Consider the following 23,427-nt stretch of genomic DNA (forward strand, 5'->3'; position numbering starts at 1 on the left):
TTAAGGTGAGAGTGGAAAGATTTAAAGAGGGGTCTTTTTTTCCCCACATAAGGGATGAAAGGTCTGTTAAGTGAGCTGCCAAGGAGAAGTGGTAGAGGCAGGTACAACATTTAAAACACATTTGGACAGGTACATGGATGGAAGAGGTTTAGTGGGATATGGGCTAAATGCAAGCAAATAGGTCTAGCCTAGGTTGCCAAATTGGTTGGCATGAATCAGCAGTGCTGAAGGGTGTATTTCAGTGTTGGATGACTCAGTACATAACAGTATAATGGGATATGAGCAAAAAACAGTTATAAGGAGTAAAGTTACAAATCAACCATGATGTCAGAAGCAGTCCTCAATCACTGAAAGATAAATACTGGTGCTAAATGGCACACAATTTAAGTGAATGAAAATAGCTATCAACAATTTGGAAATAAGAACATGAAAATATTTTTAAACTAAATATGCCCATGTTTAAAATTTACTGCAAATGCAAAGTTATTTTACATCATACAATTTTGGGATACAGTTGAAATTCCACCAGGGATTTTGTTATCCTAGTACAAAATGTTTCAAGAGATCTAAAAACATCTCATCTATGCCAAAATAACGAAACAATCTGATAAAATTAGCACGTTGAATTTAAAATATATTCTAAAAAGAATGAAACATACCGTGTAGATTTTGAACCATTTCTAATAAGACAGGTGTAAGTGTTTGGCTGTACTCGTGAAAAACATCCAAAAACAGCACTTCCGTGCATGGCTACAAATAAAAGACAAAATACATTTTAACACATCACTCATGCAATTCTGAGAGAAATATTGCTATGTTTCAATTAAAAAGTATTGATAACAACTTCAGTAATACAGAGCATAAACCTTTTATATATCCTTAGCAATTCATCATTTTCAGAATTTTTGGAATTTCCAACATGATTGTTAGCCAAGTCAAGAGAGGTTTATTGTCATATGTCCCAGATAGGACAATGGAATTCTTACTTGCTGCAGCACAACAGAATATGTAAACATAATACAGAAAGGGAGATAAAGTTCAGTGTGTCTATAGATTATTCAATCTTTAAGCATATAAGACTATTCTAAAGCCATTCAGTTTTCACCAGTTCATTTAATTAGTTTCAGTTTTTCACTATTTTTCCACTATTTTATTGCAATTCTTTCTCTTTTAAAATGTAACTGGTGCCACTTTGAAAGTTAGTACTGGATCCACTTCATCAGCATACAGTAGCAAACAGTAAGTCCAAAATCCTCATTACTTCTGTTTACTTATGTTGCTCGATTCTTCTGACAATTATCTACAATGTGTGCCATTTGAATGCAATTTCTCTTGAGTGTCCCCATGCAAATCTGTCATGAATTTCTTTATCTATTGTACTTGAGTTCGGACTGATGTATGGTATATATCATCTGTTTGGAAATCATGCCAAACAATACTTTTCACTATGCCTTGATACGTGACAAAAATAAACCTAGAACAACCGTAGTTTTGTCCCCATCATTGTCATCCAATACAGAACATTCACGTATAATTGGTCTACACCGTCTACAAAGTTTTTGCTTCATTTATAATAGCCCTGTCCCCTGGTACGAGTTCATTCCAAGAGCTCTCCCGAGTTTAAAAAAAATCAAACTCGTGGTAAGCACGGAGAATGAACGTAGCGGGTACGTCGGAGCTCGGGGACGTCTCTTAGCGCTAACGGCAGGTACTCGGGAAGACTCGCTAACGGCAGGTAAGCACGGGAAGATTCATGAAGATTTTTCAACATGATGAAAAATGTCCACGAGAGCCCCGAGTACCGACGAGTGCCCATTACCGAAAATCTCAGTTCGAATCAGGGCAAACTCGGGAGAACTCTTGGAATGAACTCGTACCGTGGGACAGGGGTTTAAGTTTCCAAAATTTTAACGCAATTACAAGTGAGATCATCCACTTCAGACCTCAAGGGGGTGGAACAGAGTACTTCTTAAATAGTGGAATGCTGGATGCAGGTGGTCCGGTGAAAATTTGAGGACCAAGCAATATACAATTCAAATATCAGGAAGCCAGTGCAAATGGGTATCAAGTTCAAGTTCAAGTTCAAGTTCAAGTTAGTTTATTGTCATGTGTCCCTGTATAGGACAATGAAATTCTTGCTTTGCTTAAGCACACAGAAAATAGTAGGCATTTACTACAAAACAGATAAATGTGTCCATATACCATGATATAAATATATACACACATGAATAAATAAACTGATAGTGCAAATAACAGAAAGTGGTTGGTAATAATCAGAGTTTTGTCCGAGCCAGGTTTAATAGCCTGATGGCTGAGGGGAAGTAACTATTCCTGAACCTGGTTGTTGCAGTCTTCAGGCTCCTGTACCTTCTACCTGAAGGTAGCAGGGAGATGAGTGTGTGGCCAGGATGGTGTGGGTCTTTCATGATACTGCCAGCCTTTTTGAGGCAGCGACTGCGATAGATCCCCTCGATGGAAGGAAGGTCAGAGCCGATGATGGACTGGGCAGTGTTTACTACTTTTTGTAGTCTTTTCCTTTCCAGGGCGCTCAAATTGCCGAACCAAGCCACGATGCAACCGGTCAGCATGCTCTCGACTGTGCACCTGTAGAAGTTAGAGAGAGTCTTCCTTGACAATCCGACTCTCCGTAATCTTCTCAGGAAGTAGAGGCGCTGATGTGCTTTTTTGATGATTGCATTAGTGTTCTCGGACCAGGAAAGATCTTCAGAGATGTGCACGCCCAGGAATTTGAAGCTCTTGACCCTTTCAACCATCGACCCGTTGATATAAATGGGGCTGTGGGTCCCCCTCCTACTCCTTCCAAAGTCCACAATCAGTTCCTTGGTTTTGCTGGTGTTGAGGGCCAGGTTATTGCGCTGGCACCATATGGACAGTTGCTCGATCTCTCTTCTGTACTCTGACTCATCCCCATCAGTGATACGCCCCACAATAGTGGTGTCGTCAGCGAACTTGATGATGGAGTTCGCACTGTGGTTCGCTACGCAGTCATGGGTATAGAGTGAGTACAGCAGGGGGCTGAGCACGCAGCCTTGAGGTGCTCCCGTGCTGATTGTTATTGAGGCTGACACAATTTCTGTGAAACCAAATTAGCTACAAAGTTTTAATCTTGAAAAAGAAAAATGAAGGTTTTCGGAGGATAATGGGAAGGTAGCAAAATACCGAATTAAATCAATATGTGGAAAATGGATGATATTTCAGTTGGCTGGTGCTCTGGTGATGTAAAAATGAGTCTGTTTTTTAGGGTTTCATTTGGCAAGGTTTACTGAAGATTTATTGGCAAGGCAACTGAATTGAGTGTTACTCATCGCTAATTTCAGAAGGCCATTAAGAATCAACTACACTACTGTTGAACAGTAATCTCAGGGACAGTTTAAAGGCACGTCAACACCAGTAAAGTTGATGCATTTTCACCCAGAAGGTTTTAGATACAGATGGTACTTTATAGCTATCAAACTTCATTCACCGTTACCAATACATTTATTATTCCAGATTATTCAAGGTTTCATGATCAGTTTATTGTCACATGTACCAACTAAGGTACAGTGAAATTCGATTTACCATAAAGCCATACTAAACAAAAAGCACCAAGACACACAATAGAAAATAGACAATAGGTGCAGGTTTAGGCCATTCGGCCCTTCGAGCCAGCACTGCCATTCTTTGTGATCATAGCTGATCATTCACAATCAGTATCCCGTTCCTGCCTTCTCCCCATATCCCTTGACTCCGCTATCTTTAAGATATTGGCCTCCACTGTCTTCTGAGGCAGAGAATTCCACAGATTCACAACTCTCTGGGCAAAAATGCTTTCCTCATCTCCGTTCTAAATGGCCTACCCCTTATTCTTAAACTGTGGCCCCTGGTTCTGGGCTCCCCCAACAACGGGAACATGTTTCCTGCCTCTAGCATTACCAATCCATTAATAATCTTATATGTTTCAATAAGATCCCCTCTCATCTGTCTGAATTCCAGTGCCGCAACGCCACCACAGCCCCGGTCGAACAGCCTCGTGTTGGTAAATCCTGGCTGGCTCAGCCTCCGAAGCCTCGAGGTCGGTCCCAGTTGGAGGCCGCCAGCTCCGCCATTAGGCCTCAGCGCAGACGGAGACGGAGACAGGGGATACGACAAGAAAAGGTCGCATCCCCCCCGAAGGAAGAGACTAAAACAAGTTTCTCCCACCCCCCCCCCCCACCCCCCCACACATACACAACTAAAATGAACTGAAATAAACTGTAACGGACAAAAGAAAACAAAAAAAAGAAAAGACAAACGGACTGCAGGCGAGCCGCAGCTGCAGGGCAGCGCCACCACTTGGGATATAGGGAGAGCTAATCAACTGTATAGAGAATTCGCTTCATGAAAGGAAGCAGAGGACGATGGAGGAGGGTTGTTTTTTGGACTGGAGACCTGTGACTAGTGGTGTGCCCCAGGGATTGGTGCTGGGCCCACTGCTGTTTGTGGTTTTTAGCCAATGACCCAGACGAGAATGTAGAATAGATGATTAGCATGTTCGCAGATGATTGTAAAGTTAGTGATATTGTATATAGTGAAGATGGTCATCAAAAAAATTACAGCAGGATTTTGATTAGCTGGACAAGTGATCTGAGGAATGATTAATGGAATTGAATGCAGATATGTGTGATGTGCTCCATTTTGGGAAAGCAATCCAGACACTACATTTACAGTGAATGACAGGCTCCTGGGGAATGTTGTAGAGCAGAGGGAGCTAGGGGTGCAGGTACACAGTTCTCTGAAACTGGCTTCACAGGGTGGTCAAGGCAGCTTACTGTGCATTGGCCTACATCTTTCAAGGTATTGAGTGTACAAGTTGGGTTGGTGTGTTACAGTTGTACAACATGTTGGTGAGGCTGCATTTGAGGTATTGTTGTCAGTTCGGGTCACTCTGCTATGGGAAGGATGTTAGGGGAGGCCTTTATTCCTTCAAGCACAGGAGCTGAGGGGTGATCTTATAGAGGGGTATATAATCATCAAGGGAATAGATAGTGAATGCCTAGAGTATTTTACCTTGAGGAATCACGAGGGGAAAAATTTAAAAGGAACACGAGGGGAAACATTTTCCACACAGAGTGGAGGGTAAATGGAACGAGCTGCCAGAGGAGGTAATTGAGGAAAGTAATATAATAACATTTAAAAGACATTTGGACAGGTACATGGATAGGAAAGGTTTAGAGGGATATGGGCCAAATGCAGCATGTGGGACTAGTGTGGATAGCGGGTTTCGGTCGGCACGGACAAGTCGGGCCGAAGGGCCTGTTTCCATGCTTTATGACCCCACGACTCTAATAGTTTGAAAGCACACAGCAGGAGATTCAAGATCAGCTTCCTCTCCACTGTCACCAGTCTCTTGAACAGACCTTGTACGCTTGGAATTGATTAACCATCTTCCAATCTACCTTGTTGTGGTTCTCGCACTTGTTTTACCTGCTCTTTCTCTGTAGCTATCACACTATACATACATAGTTTCCTTTCTATTTTTGACCTACCTGTTGTTCTCATGTGCAGTAGGATTAAACTCATGTCGGGTATTATTTGCCTGGATAGCAAAATAATTTTAACTGTACCTCAGTACTTTGACAATGATAAACCAATACCAATAAGTTGTCATATGAATTAATGATTATTGTTTGGTCCATAAATGTAACATTATATTAAATTAAGCTGTAACTCAAACAATGAATTGGATTTAGAGAAATCATCCTTTGATAACACAATATCAATAGGAATAAATCTGATTTTCATCCAACTTACCCGTAAACTGTATTTGTAAGAATCCCCTCCAGCCTCTTCCACTGCTATTGAAATTTTAAAAAGATTTAAAAAATGAATATTTTCAACATGAATGTCAAGAATAGCATTCCATTTCAAATGAGTTAATAAAGGAATAAGCAACGCATTGCTACAAAGCCACTTTTCATAAAATACACATTAAACACCTGATATCTTTCAAGAATAAAAGAAGAGAGGAACACAACAAAAAAGAAATAAGACTGAAAGGAAAGGGGACGGAGAACAGGACAACTCCAGGAAGAGGCAAGACAAAGGCCAAAGAGATAACAGAGCATTGTGGTTAAGTTAAAAAAACACACTGCTGGAGCAAACGGGCTTCACAGCACGGGTTCTGTGTGGAGCTTCGACATTCTCCCTGTGACTGAACGGGTTTCCTCCGGATGCTCCAGTTTTCTCCCACTTCACAAATATGTGCAGGTTTGTAGGTTAACCGACTACCAGTAAAATTGCCCCTTGTGTAGGGAGTGCATGCGAAAGTGGGATGAAAATAGAACTAGTATGAATGGGTGATTGATGGTCGGCATGGATTCGGTAGGCCGAAGGGCCCATTTGCATTTCCAACAAACTAAACTAAACAAGCTGAACAGGCCAGGCAGAATTTCTAAAGGGAAATGGTCAGATGACATTTTTGATTGGACCCTTCTTTAGACTGCTGGGTATATTTTCCCCCCACAGATGCTGCCAGGCCTACTGAATTCCTCCAGTTGTTCTTTCTTTACTCGCAATTCCAGCATCTGCAATCTCTGGTGTCTGCATTGTGGTTAAGTTGTTGGAGGGTCACAAGATCTGATCCATAAGCATGTGTCAAACCCAGCTGGGCATTGCGTACCTGTAACCAATCTAACATATGAATAATATGACAAAAATATCCTTCTCTAAAATGCACCTAAAATTGGAAATTACACTCCCTGTGAGATCATGTCAAATCTGTATATAATTATCGTAAGACATTTTTAGTCCTATACTCAAATCCACAAATTAAGAATATTTTTTTTTCTTCCTCGTAGCCTTGTGTACCTGCAAATTGGCTTTGAATGACTTGCGTACAAGAAAACCAAAAGTTTTCTCCATCGTAATGAACAACCTCCCATTTTTTCACACTGTACTCTACTGTACATGCCATATGGATGCCACTCTTTCAGCTTGTCAATATCCATTTGAAGGATGCTTGCAACATCATCACAATTCACATTTCAACTTAGTATGTTGGCAACTATTGTACACTACAGCACCATAAAATATTTGAAGTTGAAATTTAATTTTAAGGCGGCACGGTGGCACATCGGTAGAGTTGCTGCCTTACAGCGAATGCAGCGCCGGAGACCCAGGTTCGACCACTACTACGGCTGCTGTCTATACGGAGTTTGTACATTCTCCACATGACATGCATGGGTTTTCTCCGAGATCTTTGTTTTCCTCCCACACTCCAAAGACGTACAGGTATGTAGGTTAATTGGCTTGGTAAATGTAAAAATTGTCCCTAGTGTGTGTAGGATAGTGTTAATATGCGGGGATCGCTGGTCGATGTGGACTCAGTGGGCTGAAGGGCCTGTTTCCGCGCTGTATCTCTAAACTAAACTAAAAACCAAATTAAGATCAAAAAATTGTTCAGTTCTGTACTAGCCACAGTGAAGGCAAATTAAAAGTAATTGTTGCAATAGTTTAAAAAAAATGAAACAGACCCTTCAGCCTAATTCGTTTATGTCAACGAAGATGCTCCATCTAAGCTTGTCATATTTGCCTGCATTTGGCCCATATACGTCTAAACCCTTCCTATTCATGTACCATATGTCTGATTTAATTTGCAAGTTTTGAGTTCATTTATTAAGGCAACGCACATTCCAGTCACATTCACTTAATACTAATAACCTCATTGAATTAAAGTGACAAATTGTAATTCATTTTTTGATTATATTTATATATACAAATCTTCTTTACTCAGTGGGTTTGACAACCAGTAAATCAGTTTACTAGCACATCGTGTCAAGGTGTAAACCAACAAAGATTTCATCAAAAAAAGCTTTATATTCGCCTGTGGCATCTTACGTGGATACAAATCCAGATAATAATGCTCCAAAGGAAAATATCTAAAAGCGTACACACAGGCAACTGTGATGTATATTTAGGATGATGGCATCTTTCAAACTTAAATTGTGCCACGTGGGTTTTGTGCTCTTAGAATTAATGTGCATTCTATGTTTCAGTAGTTGTAATGTAAATGTTCACCCAAGGTATTTAAGAAATGAACATTTCATGCTAAGTGCATGGAACCCATTGCAAGTTTAATGTTTCAAAATATATTGTGTGTAGATGTTTTGAACATCAAAAACCTATAACCTGAAAATTTATAATAGACAAATGTCTTGAATGATTTATAAAGAATTGAAATATCAATTTTTCAAAACTCACCAAAACCTTCAGGGTCTTCCTCCCACATAGATAGTTCCTCAGGTGTCAAAAGGAAATAATGCGATACCAATCTTCTACAGATTTCAGTTAAAGTTGAATGGTTGAAAAAATATATTTTATCTTGTGTGCTTCCAAAGTTTCAGGCTTGCTTGCTAAAATGATATGCAAAACAAATGATATCAGCTATAATATATTGTAACATTAATGTTCCATCTGATTAACGTTCTCGTCAATGTAATGCACTTATGCACCAATTTCTTCACAATTACAGCTACAGATCTCAAGTTAAACAAAATTTCCGCTAATGTATGTCGAAAGAAAGTCACAAGGGACCTATTCTGCAACATTTTCATATATTTCAGCAAAAACCTAAAGGGATTCAAGCCGCTTAAGATAAAGACAAAAAAATATGCGGACTTTAAGATGCAAAACAATTGGAGGTGAAATTCTAAATCAAATTCATGTGCTAAAGCTTTAATTTTTAAACTTATTTTCAATAAGGATTGCTATTTTTTAAATGATTCTCAGACATATTCTTGCCCAGAGGAATCAAGGACCAGAGGACATAGGTTTAAAGAGAAGGGGAAAAGATTTAATAGGAATCTGAAGGGTAACTTTTTCACATAAAGGATGGTGGGTGTATGGAATGAGCTGCCAGAGGTAGTTGAGGCAGGGACTATCCCAACATTTAAGAAACAATTAGACACGTACATGGATGGGACAGGTTTAGACGGATATGGACCAAACGCAGGCAGGTGGGACAAGTGTAGCTAGGACATGTTGGCCAGTGTGGGCAAGTTGGGTCGAAGGGCCTATTTCCACGCTGTATGACTCTAGGACTACATTTGAGCCTCACTAGCAAGGCACTGAGCATTTATAGTTGCACTCAAGATAGTGGTGCATCTTGTCTCGAATCAGTTCTCAATTTATTGTTTGATCACTACATTAGTGAACACATTGAAATAGCTGTAAAATGTAACAATATTTAAAGGTTGTAGAAATGGAAAAATAAGCTATGAAATATAGGTTGTAATGCCCATATTATTAAAACATTGTGACATTTTTTTCAAAAGGTGAACATTTGACAATGAAAAACATTTCTCATTAGTTACATTCCAGACCTCAAGAATTTCAGTCCAAAACTGATGAAAAAATCCAAATTATAAAATGTATTTGTATTGACAATGAAATTTTAAAGAAGGAAAATGAAAATATGGTACCGACCTTTCAAGGTTCAGGTTCATAAGCAAAGATGAATCACCCCTGTGCACATAACCACCTCTCCCCATCCACCTCTGTCCCATTCCACTTTTGATAGCTGTTTCTGCTCTGAAAATCTTTTCTCCCTGTCACAAACCACAACCTCTCCCTCACACTTGTCCAGGTCAATAATTCTTCCCATTACCCACTGTCTCTTCTCACCCTCACTTCCAAACCCCAACTCCTCCAATCCCCCCAACTCTCTTTGGCAGCTTCAAGTCCAGAGAACTGTTATCTTTGTTGACACAGCTGAGCCTGCGAATTTAACTATTAATAATAAGGATGATGTGTTAATCCTTAAAAAAAATCTGGTCCAGATATCAATGACCAATGGCTGTATGTCGAAACAAGGAACTGCAGATGCTGGTTTATACAAAAAGACATGAAGTGCTGGAGTAACTCAGCAGGTCAGGCAGCATCTTTGGAGAACATGGATAGGTGACGGTTTGGGTTGGGGTCCCTCCTTCTGACCGATGTCGAATGGTCTGGACAATTGAGGACTTTAAGCCCCCTTGCTTGAGCAATGCCCGCACTGAAACCTACCCCAATCATAATTGTAAGCAACATTTGAGACATTTCAGAACTATTTAAATGGTTGTAAATAATTAAAATAATGAGATTCTGCAAATCTGTCAGGGTTAATTCAGGATTTTGATGTCTGATTATCTGAGCATGGAAATCCAAACTTGAGTTCAGTTAAATGAGTTAATATTCATCCCTCCTTATGAAGTATAAGGATTTAAGACAGGCACAAAAGCAATTAGTAACAGTAATAAAACCATTAGATTTATGGAAGATACTTGGCAGTACACAGACATAGCATGTGGTTCAGAGGGCTGCTTAAGTAATGGGGTCCTGCATATTTATAGACTACTGAAATAGTAAAAACTCAGCATGAAATGTTCAGATTCAGATTCAGATTCAACTTTAATTGTCATTGTCAGTGTACAGTACAGAGACAATGAAATGCAGTTAGCATCTCCCTGGAGGGCGACATAGAATATGATTTCAATAAATAAATCTATTTACATGCATACAGTCATAGTGTTTTTCCTGTGGGAGGAGTGTCCGTGGGGGGGGGGGGGGGGGGTGTGATTGACAGTCACCGAGGTAGTGTTGAGTAGTGTGACAGCCGCAGGGAAGAAGCTGTTCCTGGACCTGCTAGTCCGGCAACGGAGAGACCTGTAGCGCCTCCCGGATGGTAGGAGGGTAAACAGTCCATGGTTGGGGTGAGAACAGTCCTTGGCAATGCTGAGCGCCCTCCGCAGACAACGCTTGCTTTGGACAGACTCAATGGAGGGGAGCGAGGAACCGGTGATGCGTTGGGCAATTTTCACAACCCTCTGCAGTGCTTTCCGGTCGGAGACAGAGCAGTTGCCATACCATACTGTGATACAGTTGGTAAGGATGCTCTCGATGGTGCAGCGGTAGAAGTTCACCAGAATCTGAGGAGACAGATGGACCTTCTTCAGTCTCCTCAGGAAGAAGAGACGCTGGTGAGCGTTCTTGACCAGAGTTGAGGTATTGTGGGTCCAAGATAGGTCATCGGAGATGTTGACCCCCAGGAACCTGAAGCTGGAAATACGTTCCACTTCCGTCCCGTTGATGTGGATGGGGGTGTGCGTGCCGCCCCTAGACTTCCTGAAGTCTACAATGAGCTCCTTGGTCTTCTTGGAGTTAAGGGCCAGGTTGTTGTCAGCGCACCATGCTGCTAGGAGCTGGACCTCCTCCCTATAGGCCGACTCATCGTTGTTGCTGATGAGGCCAATCACCGTTGTATCATCTGCATACTTGATGATGGTGTTAGTACCATGTACAGGTGTGCAGTCGTAGGTGAAGAGGGAGTAGAGGAGGGGGCTCAGCACACAGCCCTGTGGAACGCCGGTGTTCAGGGTGAGGGTTGAAGAGGTGTGCTTGTCTCAGTTTTCCAGCTTTTTTTTATTTTTTAGTATGTTTTAAAGTGTGTATTTTGTGTCTCTTCGTGTGTTTTGTGTGGGGGGTGGTGTGGGGGGTTAAGGGGGAAACCGCTTCGGTCGCCTCCTGCATGGAGAGGCAACTTTTTCCAGGTCGCCTCCCCCGTGGCCTAACATCAAGGATCGACGCGGCCTTTCCCGGAGACACGCCCGGGGCTTCAGCGGCGGGCGCAGCGTGGACTCTCGGCGTGGAGCAGGCGACCCTCGCTGGGGCTCGCTGGAGGGGAGCACTCCGTTTCGCTGGCCCGCGGCAGCCGGCAGCCTGAAGTCGCAGCCTGAAGTCGCGGTCTGCAGAGCTCCAGCTGGTGCGGCGTCTACAGCCCGGCATCCCTCGTGGGGGACCCGGGGGAAGAAGAAGCCATCACTGACGGCCCGCGGCCAACTTCTACCGCGGGTGCGGCATGGACTTACCATCACCCCTGGAGGGGAGCTTCGACCGCCGGCCCTGCAGTCTACGGTGCTTCTGGCTGCGGCGGGGACTTTAAATCTCGACCGCCGGCCTGCGGCCTACAACAATCTAAAGCCGCGGTCTCCGGTGGGGAAGAGCCCATCCTGGACTGACTGGACTCTGGTCCTGTACACGGGGGGGAAATGGAGGAGGACTGGCCAAATTTTTGTGCCTTCCACCACAGTGATGAATGCTGTGGTGGATGTTTGTGTTACAGTTTTATTGTGTGTTCTTTATTATTGTACTGCTGCTGACAACCCAAATTTCCACCAACCCTGGTTGTGTGGCAATAAATTATATCTATCTCTATCTATCTTGTCTAACCTAACAGACTGGGGTCTGTTGGTTAGAAAGTCCAGTTTCCAGTTGCAGAGGGAGGGGTCGATGCCCAGGTTACCGAGTTTGGTGATCAGTTTAGAGGGTATAATAGTGTTGAATGCTGAGCTGTAATCGATGAACAGCATTCTTACGTAAGTGTCTCTATTGTTGAGGTGGGAGAGGACGGAGTGAAGTGCCGTTGAGATGGCATCCTCCGTACTCCTGTTCTTGCGGTAGGCAAACTGATAGGGATCCAATGTGGGGGGTAGGCAGCCTTTGAGGTGTGCCAGGACCAGCCTCTCGAAGCACTTGGTGATGATGGGAGTAAGTGCAACTGGGCGGAAGTCATTGAAATTTGCCGCAGTGGAATGTTTTGGCACCGGCACGATGGAGGTGGTTTTAAGGCACGTGGGGACAACTGCTTGGGCAAGTGACAGGTTGAAGATGTCAATCCAGACGTCTGTCAGCTGGGCAGCACAGGCCCTGAGGACGCGCCCGGGGATGCCATCAGGACCAGCGGCCTTACGTGCATTAGTCCTACTCAATGCCACGTACACGTCGTAGGGGGTGAGTGTGAGGGGTTGGTGATCAGCAGGGAGCACAGCCTTGATGGCTGTCTCTAGATTGTCCCTGTCGAAGCGGCCATAGAAGTGGTTAAGCTCCTCAAGGAAGGAGGCGTCGCTGGATGTGGGGGTGGTGTTGGAGGGTCTATAGTCCGTGATGGCCTGGATGCCTTGCCACATGCGTCGGGGGTCGGAGTTGTTGTTGAAATGCTCCTCAATCCTGAGCTTATGGCAGTGCTTGGCCTTCTTGATGCCCCTCTTCAGGTTAGCCCTGGATGAACTGTAGGCTCGAGCAAAGCGGTGTCCCGTGCTTTCAGCAATAGCCTGACCTCGCTATTCATCCATGGCTTCTGATTCAGGAATATGGTCACCCGTTTGAGGGAGGTGACACTATTTATGGTGGAGTTTATAAAGTCCAGAACAGAGGATGTGTAGGAATCAATGTCCGTGTGGGAGTCAAGGGTGGCCTGGGCTGCAAACACCTTCCAGTCAGTGTTTCCAAAACACTGCTGAAGTGTGGAGTCCGCCTCCTCTGACCAGACTTTAACTGTCCTCACAGTGGGTTTAACCCGTCTGATGAGTGGGGAGTACTGAGGGAGCAGGAAAAATGAGAGGTGATCAGACTGACCAAGGTGGGGGAGGGGGACGGCTTTGTAAGCTTCAGCCATGTTAGTGTAGACTTTGTCCAGTGTCTTGTCTACTCTAGTGGGGAAGGAGACATGTTGGTGGAATTTGGGGAGTACAGTCTTCAAGTTGGAGTGATTGAAGTCACCCGCAACAATGAAGGCTGCCTCGGGGTTGTGAGTCTGTTGTTTGCTAATGGCAGTATGCAGCTCTTTCATTACAAGTTTGGCATTAGCATCAGGAGGGATATAGGCTGCAGTCACAACAGTGGAGGTAAACTCTCTGGGCAGATAGAACGGTCTGCATCTAACCAAGAGGAACTCAAGGTTAGCTGAGCAGTGACTCTCGATGATGGTGGAGTCCGTGCACCATGCTTTATTTACATAAATGCACAGACCCCCACCTCTGGTCTTACCGGAGTCTGTTGTCCTGTCCGCTCGGAGTAAATGACGTCCCGTTAGCTGGATGGCGCTATCAGGAACGTCGATGTTGAGCCAAGTTTCCGTGAAGATCAGGATGTTGCAATCTTTGGTCCAGTTGTGGGAGGTGATCCTTAGCCGGAGTTCGTCCATTTTGTTTGCCAGTGAGCGTACGTTGGCGAGGAAAAGGCTAGGAATCGCTAGCCTGTGTGGGGCTAGCTCTAACCTGGCCTTTAACCCACCTCTGCGTCCCCGGCGGTGCTTTCGTACATGTGTCGCCGTCTGTTGGTGCTTCCGGTCGGCCGAGCTGGCTTGGTGCGCGCTGGTGTTCTGCCGCTCCGTTGCTCCGCGCCTCCGCTGGCGTTCTCAGGCCCATCGGCTCCGCTGGCGTTCTACATCCCCGCGGCTCCGCTGCCGTTCTCCAGCCCCGCGGCTCCGCTGGCGTTCTCCAGCTCCGCGGCTCCGGTGCTCCGTTGCTCTGACGATCTCAGGAGCGAGACGGAGATCGCCAAGAAAGTTGTTGCAACCGCAGGAACCGAAGTCCAGAAGTTCCTGTCGGCTGTACGAGAGGGATACAAGACTGCTCCGTGTGAGCAGCCTTGAAACAGGTAGGGGAATTGTCGCTATTTCTCCAATCCTGGGGAGACACGGGGCGTCGCGATGTTGCCGCGCCGCCGCCATTTTGAACGATGTGGTTTCTGGTTCGATAATAGTAGGAGAAAAAAGGATAATGACAGACAGAAAAAGGAAAAACAAAGAAAGATAGGCAGAAATGACAGAATGAAACATAACATCATAGTAAGAAGCTAGTAAGGACCTAGCCAAGAATTAAAACATAAAAACAGATTCGGGAATTGGCATTGCAAACTAACAAAATATTTTGATGCAAAAACGAGCACTTAAAATACATAGAGAACAATGAGGATGTTGCAGAAGTAACACAATGAAAAGAGTGCCATAGCAGGGCAACAACTTCTCCACTAAAATACAACTGCAACTTCTACTTCAACAAGAAAAAGTACAACAGGATAATCATCTTTTTTATAGCCTAAACCAAACGATAGATTTTGGGGTATTATCTTTTTCAGAGGATGAAATTGCTACTTATTTCTATAAGCTGTCAAACATAATTATTTAAAAAGTTATTACTTGCCTTTGATTTGGAAACAAGAGGCTCCCGTGTCTGTCTTAACTAAGCACATTTAGTTTCAGGTGGAACTAAAATCTGATCTGATTCTCATAATTCTCTAATTAACTTGTTAATGCGGAGGAGAACATGAACGGAAAAGCTTAGATGAAATGACACTGCATGTGAAAGGTAAAAATGTCAAGAAATTGTTTCAGGGCTATTTATAGAAGACAATGAATGTGTGGTCGGGAATTAAAAAAAATTGAAGCTGAAAAGCTTAAAGGCGAACCAGAGAGATAAGTGCAAAAAGTCATGAGAACAGAATTATAGGTCCAATCTGTTATTACATTATGCAGCTGCAACAACTAAATTGAGAAAGTGTTAAGTTTATAATTAAAACATTATTCAGAAGTGATGCCTGGAAGTGAAGCATACAGATAAAAGTGCACAAGCAACATTTCTAATATGTTCTTACCTAAATGTTTTTACATTAATTTTATATTTGAGAGATTTACACATTAAGATTGAAAAAAATCCCATAGTAAGGGAACCATTAACAAGTTAAAATGCATCAATTTAAATATAAAATATTTGGTTTACTGATGCAATGCAGTAACAATGTAGCAAAAGAGAAATTGGGTAAGGTATGTTTCACGATTAAGGGCAAATCTATCTATCTTTCTTCTATCTTCTATATTACTAAATCTCTGTTCTTGACGCTTTTGGCCATCTGTGCTGCGATTTCCGAGAGAACGCCGCCACCTACGGCCGTCATTTTTGGCCACCTCGCTTAGAGCTCCCCTCCGCCGCGTGTGTGCCGAGGATTTTTCCCGTCGATGTAAAATGACAGAGATATTAATGTTTTTACAAAATTCCCCATTCTCTCTGCTGCCCCCGCTGGAGGGAGGGGGAGGGACTATAAAACCAGGAAGTGGTGTGCCTCAATCAGTGTCTGCAAGCTGGAGGGCACTCTGAGCTCTGAATGACTGAACAAATATCTACACAGCTGTGAGTAAGCAATGCCTGCAAATGGTTGTTTGGGGGGTTTGGGTTGAAGTAAAAAGGCACTCTCTCTCTCTCTCCCCTCCTCTCTCTCCCCACATCTCTCTCTCCCTATCCCTCTCTTTCTCTCTCTCCCCCGTCTCTCTCCCCTCCTCTCTCCCCACAACTCTCCCCATCCCCCCCTCTCCTCTCCCTCCTCTCCTCTCCCCTCTTTTTCTCCCCCTCCTCCCCTCCCCTAACCGCCCTCCCTAACCACACCCCCTACCACACTCCCTACCCCCTTCCCTCCCACTCCCTGCTCCCCACCTCCCCTCCCCACCTCACCCCCCTCTCCACCCTCCCTCTCTCTCCACCCTCCCTCTCTCTCCCCACTCCCTTCCACACCCCCTACCCTCTTCCCTCCACCCTCGCCCCTCCCTCCCTCTCCCTGCTCCCCACCTCACCCCCCTCTCAGCACCCCCTCACTCCCCCCCTCACTCTCACCCTCTCTCTCTCTCTCTCTCCTCCTCCCCCACCTTTCCCACCCTCCCTCTTCTCCTCCTCTCCACACCCCTCTCCCTCTTGCCCCTCTCTCTGTGTCTCTGTCTCTCTCTCTGTTTCTTCCCCTTCTCTTTCTGCCCTCACTCTCTACCCCCCCCCCCCTTCTCTAGATGTGACTGCAAGTTGGGGGCTATGTGTCAGTAGATAGGGTGGTTATGGGGTAAAAGGAGCAAATTAATAATATTAATATAATATCAAGGGGGGTAATTAGCGTGAGTGCAGGGGGGGGGGATAGTTAGTGTGTGTGACGCTGCATGCCGCCTGCCCCCCCACCCCCACCCACAACCGCACGTTGGGGGAACAGACCCAACGGGCCTGCATTTGGTCTAGTATATTACTAAATCTCTGATCTTGACCGCTTTTGGCCGACTGTGCTGCGATTTCCGAGAGAACACCGCCACCTATGGCCGTCATTTTTGGCCACCTCGCTCAGAGCCCCCCTCCGCCGTATGAGTGTGGAGGATTTTTTCCGTCGATGAAAAATGAGAGAGATATTAATGTTTTTACAAAATTCCCCATTCTCACTGCTGCCCCCACTGGCGGCAGGGGAGGAACTATAAAACCAGGAAGTGTTGTGCCTCACTCAGTCTCTGCCAGAACCAGGAAGCGAGAGGGTCACAGCTCACGGCTCTCTGAGCTGCGAATAACACTGAAGGCACGTCTACTCCACGGTGAGTCCCCTCGATGCGGCTGTAAAGTGGCTGCAGCCCTTTTTAAAAAGTTTGTGTTCACAAAATGGATTTTGGTTGTTGGGTGTCTGCAGCCCAATTGTTTGCCTCGCCTCTTTTTTTAACAAGTTTGTGTTCACAAAGTGAATTTTGGTGGTCGGGTGTCTGCAGCCCAATTGTTTGCCTCGCCTTTTTTTAAACAAGTTTGTGTTCACAAAATGAAATTTGGTTGTCGGGTGTCTGCAGTCCAATTGTTTGCCTCGCCCTTTTTTAACAAGTTTGTGTTCACAAAATGAATGGCTTGGCTTTTAAAATCGTTGCAACAGTTGGATGTCTGCCCAAGCATCCATACGGCCCACAATGTCTATACTAGCCCTCTGGAAACCAGTACCTTCGGCCCGCAACACCCATACTAGCGCAACAGACGCCCCCCCCCCCCCACTGGCGAGCAGAATTGGAATTGGTGGATAGGTGGAATATTGCGTTGGTGACCAGCCCTCCCGTTTGATGCTGGGACCCAACTTAGTCTAGTAAAATCTGAGTATCTTCACCAGGACTTCAGGAGTTCAACAAGGTGGCTCACTACCACCTTTGCAAGGGTGATTCAGGAGGGGCAACGCATACTGGCCTCAGTACCAACACACAAAGCCCAGAAAATGAAAAGACAAAATAGAAAATAGGTAACATTATACAAGTGATGGTTGTGTAACATTATTCCTTGTGATGGAAAGGGTATGACAGTGAAAACTCAGCACAGAATAAACAAAAGATTGAGGCTGCAAACACAATGGTGCAACTTGAGCTAGTAGCCAGGGAAAGAGATGATTCATATTACACAGAAGAGCCAATAATAATGGTTTCAATTTTTTCAGTGTCAATTTTAGTAACTGGAAATCAAAAAATTAGGAGTAAGAGAAGTCACAGTATGAGAGGGGCAATTGGTTCAGGAGGCAGATAGCAGTAGGGAACCAGTATAGAGATGAAGAAGGGTTTGAAGGGTCTGAAGAAGGGTTTCGGCCTATTTCCTTTGCTCCATAGATGCTGCTGCACCCGCTGAGTTTCCCCAGCAATTTTGTGTACCTTCGATATTCCAGCATCTGCAGTTCCCTTTTGAACAGTATAGAGATGCTGTCTGGCTGGCTGAGTTACTCCAGCATTCCACAAGGATCGGGGCTGAGACCACCACTTATGTAAATTATTTGGACTTGGATACCAATCTCTAACTTTTTAATAATGGCATCAAGCTCAAAAAAATAATATGGATGAAAGAATGCAACTGCATACATAAAAACACATTTATAAATACGGAATATGTTTGGAGTAAATATATTTGAAAGTAGTTGTGAAGTGGTACATTTTAAAAAATGAGGCCAAACACTAAATAACACTTATATGGGAAAGAATAGCAGGAGGATCAGGGAGGCCTTATGTAGTAGTTTAATGTCATACAAAATGCTCCAGGCATTGGGGTTTATTTCTGAAGACATAGAACTGAAAAGCAACAGTCGCATTAAACTCTACAGAACCTTCATGCACCCAACATGGTAAAGATCATAGAGACACCAAGAGAGACACAATACAATCTATCTATAAACTTTTAAAACTGTGTGTGTGTGTGTGTGTGTGTGCATGCGTGTGTATCCCATTTTGCGTCATTTTGCCTTTGAATTTTGCCCTTGATTCGTTACTCCGCAAAACCAGACGCAAAAACGCCAAGGTATTTACCATTTCGCTAGCGATTTTACTTTTACATTCGCACATCCACTCCTTGGTCAATTATTTCCCCAGATCTTGAGTAAAATTGATCACAAAACTCAAACAAAACTCAATTAAAAAAATCTAAACGGCTCTTACCAGCTGCTGACGTCACAATGCCAACATGCCGACCAATCCAAGCCGCTTCTTTCTCTTTTCATTTGGCAGCCCAGCTCTCCTCCACTCCCCCCCCCTCCCGCTCCAAGTACGCTCGCGCCACGCCTTCCGCAGCTCCCACGCTCGCCCGCCCGCTCACTCCAACCCCCCCCCTTCTCAAAATGCTCTGCAAATCGGGAGATCACCGGAGGTCACCGGCTTGAACATGGCGGCGTCAGTTATTGTCGCGAGGGGCATAAAGGGCCTGTCCCACCAACATGCGATTGCATGCGTCTAGCGCGACCAGACGTGGTCGCTTGAGGCGTACGGCCGCGCGTGGCCGGTCCCAATTCGAACCGCGGAGGCGTATGGCGTATCCCGACATCATATTCACCAATCAGCTGGGCGGGAGGCGGGTTGACTGAATTTGGACGTCACACGGCGTTGGGCGGTGACGTCATCACGCAACGGCACGCCGGGCGGTGACGTCATCGCGCAACGCCACGCGCTAGGCGTACACCATCAAGACGCTGCATACAACGTCAAGACGTTGCGTACGCCCGTCGAGATGCTGCGTACGGCCTCAATGTGCCTGCGGGCCGAAAGGCCGTTGGTGCGCGGGATTTTCGAACAGTGCAAGATTTGTGGAGCCCCACGCGATGTCGGGACCAGCCCCGCTCAACTCCATATGCCTCCACCGATCGAAGTGGGACCGACCCCGTTCCCCCCTCCCTGTTCCCCCCCCCCTCCTTGTCAAGGGGGATAGTTAGCGTTTGTGCGGGGGGGTAGTTAGTGTGTGTGGGGGGTGGTTAATGTGTGTGACGCCGCGTGCCGCCCCCCCTCAACCGCACGTTGGGGGAACAGACTTGGTCTAGTGATTTACTAAAAGTAGGCCATAATTCAGAGATCATACAGGACTGAACAGACTGCAGCTCTTTCCAAGTTAATGTAATGCAGCTCTCCAAGATAATGCGCATAATGCCATTGCGCATTATAATAACTGCATGATATGAAAAATTAATACATTTGTCAATATTATGCTTACATTAATTCCATCCACTTTATGGTTTACCCAGTATTTATGCTGCAAATCTTTCAAATCAATACTTCAAGAACAGAACCTTTTCTCCTCAAAAATGTTTGTAATTCTCCAGCAGTTACATAAGTCACTCGTTAAATTCTGGAGAGCACAGTAGAATATATCCGAATATGCATCCTACTTTAAGTTATTTACTACAACACAGGTAACCAGAGATAGAATATGATGAAATCACTTTGAGAAGAAAGGTTGAAAAAGATCTTTATGGAGGAGGAATAACAAGCAACATACATGGAATTAAATGTACCTTCAGTGTTCTTTGCTGGCTTGTAAGCATCATTTTTGACAATCATTTTAATGAGGTTCATGCACTGAACAATGAACCTCTCAAACACCGCACCTTCACCAGCACTTGTAAATGTGTAGCTAACTGCAAATTCCAACGATCTCCGAATCAACGAGATGAAAGAAAATGGGTGATAATCCAAAAAGTCCAAAAGCTGCAATCAGTAAAATAGACAACATATTTTGTGTCAGTATGTAGGGCAGAAGACTAAATTATAAGCCAGCATTATATATCAATTTGTTAATTATAGTTTTCCAAAAAAAAGTGAAGATAATCAGAAATATGATAAACGTTTCCAATGTGAAGACCATATTTTTTTTATCATTTAATGATTATAATCACAAATCTCACTTGCTCTAAACAGTCTGTAGCTGTTTGGACAGCCACATACTTCACAATTCTGGCACTTGTCGGGAAATAAAAGCATGGAATGAGTAAAGCTTTCAACCTATTTTGCATGGTTCATTTTTATACCCCATTTTTATATTCCCATTTCAGGCAGCTGGCTGCTGCAGAATGTAACAGGATCCATGGATGGCGAGCTCTCAGATCAGGAGGAGATGGCTCTGGTCTCTGACATCATCATACACCCTCTATGCTGGACTTCAGGTGCAATCATTGGCTTTTGATTGATTACATAAAAGGGTGCAGTAGATAACAAAAGGACTTCAGGGTGACACTGCCCTTTTTTTGCATAAATTTCAAGATTTGATGTTTCACTAAAGGATGGAATGACTGATGTTTAATTATAAGATGAAGATGGGATTAGCTGGTTTCAAACACAGTAGAAGGACAATTTCAATTAGGAGCATACGAATGGGTGCTGAGTACTATTATTCTTTAACACTGAAACCAGCCTTTAGTTTTCCTGGTTGCTTCTGATTCTCTATAAGGTATGAGATTTTACTAATCTCATACCTTAAATACTCCCTGTGCAGAGGTCTTTTGACTCATTGCGTTAATTCCCTCTCTTAAAGTATACCTTGTAAATTATACTTGTTCACCTGCCCACCAACTCCCCCATTATTCCCCTGCAACTCATCTACTACAACCTACGTCAGCCAATTAACATGCCAACACATCTTTAGGATGTGAGAATTTTCAAAGCACCCAAGAGAAATGCACACAGCCAGGGAGAATTTACAAACTTCAAACAGTTTTTATTAGCATTGGGAAATGCCAAAGGTTTTTACTCAGAATTCATTTTAATCCTCTCCAAAATTCAGGTGACTGTGCTTAAAACTATGGTTAGATATAGCTTTGTGGTTTACGAGGTCACTTCAAATAGTTAAGTATCAACCATGATTCCACTTACAGTGTCTGGAATCACACAGAGGCTGCTGCAGTGAAATCTGAAATCATCTCCAGATTGTTTTTCAGGTTTCTGCATTACAAGTCTGATAAATTCATCATTATGCCAGTGTGCCCAATATTACTATTACAAAAACACATTCAGTAAGTGTCGGTCTTGATCTCTGTGTTAATCCTTAAAAAAATCTCATAACTCAATGACAAGTGATAATAATATTCAATTTAATATTTAATTATATTCATGTACAACCACCACCAAATTAGGGGGGGTTTGCTCCTCGAAAACAGGCTGTATCGTGATTTTCTATAACTTAAAGCTACATTATTTGCATTTGTCAAGAAGCAAAAATTGGAAAGAAAAATTGTGTTGATTTATTTTTCCATAGCTTAAACGGCAGTGACTGGTGGTGTGTTAAAGAGATCACCACTGAGCCCTTTGTTGTTCCTCATTCTTTTATCGATTTGGATATGGTAGAAGGCACCGTTATTAATTTTTCAGACAACATCACAATAGGAGACAGCAAAGGAGGTTACCAAAAATCATATTAGGACCGTGATCAGCTGGGTAAGTGGGCCGAGAAATGGCAAATGGTGTTCAAATGCAGATAAGTGCAAAGTTGCATTTTGGGAAGTCAAAGCATGGACGGACTTCCACAATGAATGGTAGGGCCCTGAAGAACAGTGCAAAGTTCACCAAAAATGGTGATACAGGTGGACAGAGCAGTCAGAAGGCATCTCCTGACTGTACTTAATGCTCTTCATCGGTCAGGGCATTAAGTACATGTTGGAACATTATGTTGCAGCTGGACGGTGGTAAGGCTGCATTTGGAGTATCCAGTGTCAAGTTTCGATTCCATGCTATTGGGGAATAAACAATCATTAAGCTGAAAAGAGTGCAGTTACAAGAACTTTGCCAGAACACAAGGGTCTAAGTTATAGGGAGAGATTGGGAAGGCTAGGACTTTATCAAGGACAAGCTGGGCCAAAGTGCCCTTTTCCATGCTGTATGACTCTATAGGTACACAAAAATGCTGGAGAAACTCAGCGGGTGCAGCAGCATCTATGGAGCGAAGGAAATAGGCAACGTATAGGGCCGAAACACTTTGTCTGAGTCTGAAGAAGGGTTTCGGCCCGAAACATTGCCCATTTCCTTCGCTCCATAGATGCTGCTGCACCCGCTGAGTTTCTCCAGCATTTTTGGGTACCTTTGATTTTCCAGCATCTGCAGTTCCTTCTTAAACAAAACTGTATGACTCTATTACTGTAATAATCAACATCTCATGTTCATAACCTTCAGCCTGAAATATTAACTTTGTTTTCCTGTCCACGACTCTGCCTTGAAATGCAGAATGTTTCCAGCATTTAGCGGTGCCCTTTAATCTACTTTCTGTTGCTTCCAAGTATAACTGCTAGTGGATGCATCAGACCTATTTGAGTTACAAAATAAAATTAAGTCCTCACCACTTTAGTGAACAGGATAATAGTCTTCTCCAGCTTTTCACTGCAAGAGCTCTCTGCATTGATTTGCCGACCTACAAAAAGGGCAAAATAATACAGGGTATTCAAAATAGCATTAATCATAATTAAACAAATTTAAAGGAAATCCACACAATAGATTTGCAATGTATATTGAATTCTCTGATATTATAATATCAAAGCTTCTTTTCATTTCTCAAAACAGAAAATCACACTAGATTA

General features: G+C 43.7%; 1 protein-coding gene across 1 annotated transcript in view; it reads right to left on the bottom strand.

The window, feature by feature from the left end:
• ipo11 (importin 11) overlaps positions 1-23,427 on the bottom strand; it is a 345,030-nt gene that overhangs the window by 244,399 nt on the left and 77,204 nt on the right. The window contains 6 exon segments of the mRNA XM_033029972.1: positions 660-750; positions 5,791-5,834; positions 8,239-8,349; positions 8,352-8,390; positions 20,380-20,572; positions 23,191-23,261. Of these exon segments, the coding sequence (XP_032885863.1) occupies positions 660-750; positions 5,791-5,834; positions 8,239-8,349; positions 8,352-8,390; positions 20,380-20,572; positions 23,191-23,261 (549 nt within the window).

The sequence above is a fragment of the Amblyraja radiata genome, chromosome 1 (genome assembly GCF_010909765.2).
Source record: "Amblyraja radiata isolate CabotCenter1 chromosome 1, sAmbRad1.1.pri, whole genome shotgun sequence".
NCBI classification, from domain to species: domain Eukaryota; kingdom Metazoa; phylum Chordata; class Chondrichthyes; order Rajiformes; family Rajidae; genus Amblyraja; species Amblyraja radiata.